The following is a 6106-nucleotide window of genomic DNA, read 5'->3' on the forward strand; positions in this document are numbered from 1 at the left end:
ACCGACAGACGGGCTGAGAGACCAGTCTGTGCTCAGACTGGAGTTCTTGGGGAATGTGGCGTGGGCCTGGGCCCTGTTTTCCTCTTACCTCCTCCTCCTGAGCTGTTGCTGCAAGGAGAGCCTTGGGGACCTGGAATTCCTATGTTCCTCCCTGGGCTTAACAGCAGAGCCCCCTTGGGGCAGGGCCAGCAAAAGTCCCCTATGCCACTGCCTCCAGGAGAGGCTTGAGACCCATGTAACGGTTATCAGACAGGAACAGCACCGCAGCTCTGTAGCTACTGGTCTACTTTCGAAGCTCACATCTCCATTTTTCCTTATTCCTTAGCATAAGAATTCCCATTTTCTTCAAGAAATTCACATTCTGTTCCACCCTCATAGTTCATTTGAAGTTGACTCTCTGAAATTTTGTTTTTGACGGATTATCTTCTAAACTTGGTAGCTTAGGGCCTCAGACCAGGCTATAATAAAAAACATTTGATTTACGTACTCTTGTAGCATTCTCATATTGGAGCAGTAAGAATTAAGTGGGAGTCACTGATGTCTACCTGCTGAGTATGGAGCACAGCAAAAGGATGCTCTCGTGTTGGGATAGGAGGTTATTAAAGCTGTTATTGAGGTGTCGTGGGGGGAAAGCCACTACCTGTTAGAGGTGTGAGGCCCTGCTGCTTCACTTCCTAACCAACTCCCTGCTAATGTGCCTGGGAAAGCAACAGAAGATGACCCAGGTGCTTGGGCCCATACACCCATGTGGCAGATCCTGGTGTGGCAGATCCAGGTGGAGTGCCAGGTTTCTGGCTTCGGTCTGCCAGCCCTGACCTTTTGGGGATGGAACCAGTGAATGGAAGATCTCTCTCTGTCCCTCCGTCTGTCTCTGCAACTCTGCCTTTCAAATAAATGTAAAAAGCCACGTGTGTGGCTGGGCATCAGGAACACGACATTGTGTGCAGCGCATGTGGGAGTTCCTGCCTTGTGCTTTCTCCTCCCCTCTTGCCGTCTGCCCGAGTAGGAGACTTCTTTAGCTTGGAGCCACCTGTTTAGCAGGTGAGATTCAAGGGGTGGAGGAGTTCTAGAAGTAAAGGTTTGCTGGTCATGCCCCTTTGTTTTTCCTGGCAATGCCAAGTGACACCTGCTTGCCTTTCCTTTCACTGTAGCTACCCATATTGCTTTCCTCTGTGTGTATGTGTGTGTGTGTGATTCAGATATGGAAAACACTTATTAAAAGTCCTGCATATGCATTTATTGGCAAATCAGACAACCATAACCTCCCCCCCCCCGGACAAGAAGTAGAGCATCCTCAGGGCTCAGCAGCTGTGCGACATGTCCCCTCCTTGCCAGCTTCGTTCCTGCCCTTTCGGCCCCTGACTGTTAGTCCTTTAAAAGGAGTGATTTACAGCTTTTCCTTGTAATTTTGTCACCTACGAATGTATCTCCAGACATACTTAAGCATCACAGAAGTGAGTCACTCTAATTGCATTCATTTGTGTCTTGCTGCTTTTGCTCAGTCTGTTTTTAAGGTCATCTGTGTTGTCACACACAGACACATTCATTATTTTTTGCTGTGTCTTGTTCCATTGTAATAGCTTGGGCTGCCATAGCAGGTGCTACAGACTGGGAAGCCTCAACCACCAAAATTAATTTTCTCACAGTTATGGAGGCTGGGAATGGAAGTGCTGGCAGGGTTGGCCTCACTCTGAGGCCTATGTCCTTGACGTGTGGACAGCCATCTTCTTCCTGGGTCTTCATGGGCATATCCACGTCCATTTCCTCTTCTTGGCAAGTACCTGGCTTATTGGACCAAGACCCAGTCTGACTACCTCTTTAAAGTCTCTGTCTCCAAACGCATTCCCATTCAGAGGTACAGGATTTCATGGTAAGAATTTGGTTCAGAGATATAATTCAGCCTCTGTCATTTGATGGATATTTGATTGTTTCCATTTCTAGGCTATGCTTAACAGTGCTGCTGTAAACATATGTGCATACATAATGGTAAAAATGCCTGAGTTTCCTTAGGCCAGGGTGCAAAATCCAATCTTTGCTGTGGATTGTTGGGCCATAATTTGTAATTGCATCATTGGTAGATGAACCCAGTGTTTTCCAGAGCAGGTGTTCCACTGTACACTCTTATCAGCTGTGTGTGAGCTGTGTTGTTTCATGTTGCTAACACTGAATACTGCCAGACATTTTAATTTATACCAGTAGATTGATATATATACAGTTATCTCATTGTGGTTTAAGTTTCCGTTCCCCTTATTAATAAAAAAAAATGTGAGTATCTTTTTGTTGTTAATCATTTGGATTTTCTGATACAATTCTTCAGGTCTTTTGGCAGTTTTTCTGTTGAATAATCTTTTTTTTAAAACTGATTTGTGGGAATGTTTGCATACCCTGGCTGCAAATGCTTTATTACTTCCATCTCCTCATTCTAATGCATGTCATTTTGCATTTTATACCTAAATGGGGTTCGGTGTGTTCTGGTGTGTTGATAGTTCATTGTTTCTGGTGTGTTGATAGTTCTGCCATTGTTCCTGGAAAGGAAGCTTCGTTTTCCAGTGCGTGAGCTGCCTGTGTCGTCAGTAGGGGTCTGCAGGTCGTGTGCTCAGGCCTCACTTGCACATGCCAGGTGTCCTCCCTGTCATGGCGCTTTGGTCGGTCTCCATGAGAGTGTCATGCTGGCTTTAGTCCTGTTGCTGGCTTGCCTTCCGTCTTGGAATCTGATGGGACAGTCCCTCTCTTACCCCGCTGTTGGTTGCCCTTCCCAGGTATCACTTCAATTCTTGTTTTCTTTCTTTTTCCATAAAAATTCTAGTCTCTGCCTGCCCACTTCCATACCTGGACTGGCTAGGAGGATCCTTGCTGGGGCGCTTTGGCTTGGTAAGATCAGTGTCGTGGAAGAAGACAAGGCAAAACCAAGTCACCTCTGGGAACTGCTTTAAGTGGAAGGGCACTAATGACACTCAGTAACCAAATGCAACTTGTGATGGTTTTGGGCAAACTTGTGAAAGGATTGGGCAGATGGGAAATTTTGCTTTGAATTATGTGTTAGATGATACTAAATGTGCAGTGTTAAATTTCCCCATGACTGGGATAATCTTGCGTATATGTTTGTTGTTAGGAGAGAGATGTTGAAGAATTGCACATGTATCTTGATTCCTACAGCTAGCACAGAAAAGTGGGAAGAGAGGACGCAGGTAGAGTGATCTTTGGTGAATCCCGATGAAAGAATGCACTGATTTTTTGCTATAGGTTTACTTTTTTTTTTTTTTCAAACTAGTAGTTAAAGAAGTTAAACTTTCCTTTGTATTTCAGGAAAGAGTAGAGAACCAGAAAAACTCAGTGAGCCTCATCTCAGCGTGCTGCATTAGTTAGACTTGCTACTAAAAGCAGTAGCGGAATGGCAAGCAGGACTGGTTATCGTAAAAGTTCTGTTTGAACTTTTAAATTTAAATCAGACTGAAACAGCAAATATCTGTAGGTTGGCTCTTCAAGTAAAAAACACATTAATGAACTTTTTGTGTGAATTGTTGGTTTCTAAGAAAAATTTCCAAAAAGTACCGATAAGAATTTTGGAAACCTTCATCATACTAATAGGTGAGCAAAGTCATTCATAGGGGTTGCACTCCAACAGTCTCATTTTGTGAAACAGGGCTAACTAATTTGTATTTCAGGCATCTCTGGTTTATATATTTGATTCATAAAGGAACTGAGACCTTTGTTTCCATAGCAGATGTTGTCACAGTCAATAAGGAAAACAGAATTTTCCTTCAGTTTTTAGTTACTGAAGTAGGAGTGCGTGGGAAATCACATGGTTCTAGGAATTGTGCAGTGAGTCAGCCGTGCGTTGATCTGCTTTCCTGGATGTTAATATGTGACTTTTCAGAGAAATGGCTTGTAAAGTGAAACGTCTAACAGCAGCAACAAAAATCTTCCGACAGCCAAAGGAAGAGCTGAGCTGCTGAAGATCAGTCTCCGCGAGGTGGAGCTGGACCCTGACATTCAGCTGGAAGACATAGCGGAGAAGATTGAGGGCTATTCCGGAGCTGACATCACCAATGTTTGCAGGTATTAAACACTCCGTTCCTCTGAGATGTTAGTTATTGACTTGGCAAGAGGGCCAGGCTGAAAGTCAGTGTAGTTAGCATATGACATAAAACAGCTGTTTCTTTGTTTTCCTGTGGAAAATATATATCTATATATATATACACACACACACATATATATATATATATATATACATATATATATATATATAAAACTGCATTGGTCATGGTGAGAGAAATAATTAGATAGCAACATGGCCACACATGGTTTTGATTCTTTGGCTTTTAAGAAATCATGTGTCTAACTTGGTAGTCATGACTGATGACCTAAGGTTAATTCAGCTGCATCCAGATGATGTGATGTCACTTAGGTTTGGTTGGCACTGTGTGAGCACATGCACATGAATGTGGAAGATACACAAACATGCACTCACACACTTTTAAAATTTCCCTTTTAATTCAGTGGTGTCATGAGTTTTAGGTAACTCAACTCAGTAAAAAGAGTTGTTTTTTTTTTTTTCCATAAGTTCTTATTTGCCTAACCATGCATAATGCTTAAAACGACTTCAGCAGGTTTTGTTTAAAAATCATCATATCTGTTTTTCTCACTTCTCTTCCAGTGTTTTTCCTATGTGCATTTAGCCCCTGGCAACTCAATAAGCTCACTAGAGTCTCTACTGTGACTGTAGTGAAATACTGGGAATATTTACATTTCTTCCAGATCTGCACATTTATTTATAATTGATCAGATAGAGCTGAAGTGACATTAGCAGAAGTCATACTTAATAGTCCTCAACTGCTTAATACATGGTTGCTCATAAAGAGTCCACGTAGCTAATTCTATATCCAGCCTATGTGGCTGTGTGTCCAAGTTTCAGAGAGAGATTCCTGGGTATACAGACCCCATGTAAATCTGCTGTAGACATACTGTTGTGTGGTTTGAGTAATCTTCAATATGTTCGTTTTGAAGTCTGTAATTTAATATTTCAAAATCTGACTTCACTTTCCTAAAGTTCTTGGCTGTCTTTGAGGAACAGGTGGAGAAAACAGTGCTGTTTAAGCTCACCCTAGATGTGTAGGGCCTACCAGCTAGGCATTTCAAGTTCTATGTTCTGTTTCTCTGCATCTTGTTTTAACCTCAAGATGTCTCTCAGTGACATATTTTTAGGCAATATCCTAAAAACATATCATCTTTGAATGTTTTGTGCTAACTCTATTAGGATCTTGAGGGTGCGGGTGCTTAGAGCTTTTGCAGAAATGACCAGTGACCAACGGTGTGTTTTTAGGGATGCCTCCTTAATGGCCATGAGGCGGCGGATCAACGGCCTAAGTCCAGAAGAGATCCGTGCGCTTTCCAAAGAGGAACTTCAGATGCCTGTGACCAGAGGAGACTTCGAGTTGGCGCTTAAGAAAATTGCCAAGTCTGTCTCTGCTGCTGACTTGGAGAAGTATGAAAAATGGATGGTTGAATTTGGATCCGCTTGAATTTTTGTCAGCTCTTTGATTTCTGATAGTTTTGTTTATAAAAATGTGAAAAAAAAAACCTGCAATTTTTTTTTTTTAAAACAGGTTCAGAATTTTTCATTGGAGACTTGTACTTACAGGGGGAAAAAAAACCCAAAACGCTAAAACCACAAAGAATCCTAATGCAATTAAAAGAAAAGCTTAAGAAGAGGGCCTGCTGATCTTCCTGTCCCGGCTTCATGCTGACATTCCTTCCATGTACTCAGGCGTTTAACACCGAGCAGCCTAGCAATATGCAAGGAGACTGAAGGAAATGACATGCTGTTACAGGAACTTGTTTCCAAAACATGGAGAGGGACCTGTGTGTCTCACAGGTTTTTGTCTTTTGATTTGTTTGTTTTGGTTCTTTCAGTTGTGAGCACGAGAGCCCTTTACATGTTGACTTTTCCAAAATTCATTACTTGATCTCAAGGGACAAATGATAGTAAATTTTAGAGGAACAAATGAATTTGCTAGTTAAACCTTCTGGTTTCCATCGTTAATTCCCATCAGAGTCTAGCCTATGGGGAAACTGCTTCTCCTCCCTCCCCATTTATCGTGTTAGC

The 6106-nt window shown here is 42.3% G+C and overlaps 1 protein-coding gene across 3 annotated transcripts in view; it reads left to right on the forward strand.

The window, feature by feature from the left end:
- The window catches only part of KATNAL1 (katanin catalytic subunit A1 like 1), an 87934-nt gene extending 82339 nt beyond the window's left edge, over positions 1-5595 (forward strand). For all 3 annotated transcript variants that reach the window (XM_058670911.1, XM_004577559.4, XM_058670912.1), the window contains exons 10-11: positions 3933-4059; positions 5324-5595. In XM_058670911.1, coding sequence (XP_058526894.1) covers positions 3933-4059; positions 5324-5522 — 326 coding nt within the window. In that variant the 3' untranslated portion in view covers positions 5523-5595. The remainder of the gene's footprint in view (positions 1-3932; positions 4060-5323) is intronic.
- The last annotated feature ends 511 nt before the right edge of the window (positions 5596-6106 follow it).

The sequence above is a fragment of the Ochotona princeps genome, chromosome 12 (assembly GCF_030435755.1).
Source record: "Ochotona princeps isolate mOchPri1 chromosome 12, mOchPri1.hap1, whole genome shotgun sequence".
In the NCBI taxonomy this organism is placed as follows: Eukaryota; Metazoa; Chordata; class Mammalia; order Lagomorpha; family Ochotonidae; genus Ochotona; species Ochotona princeps.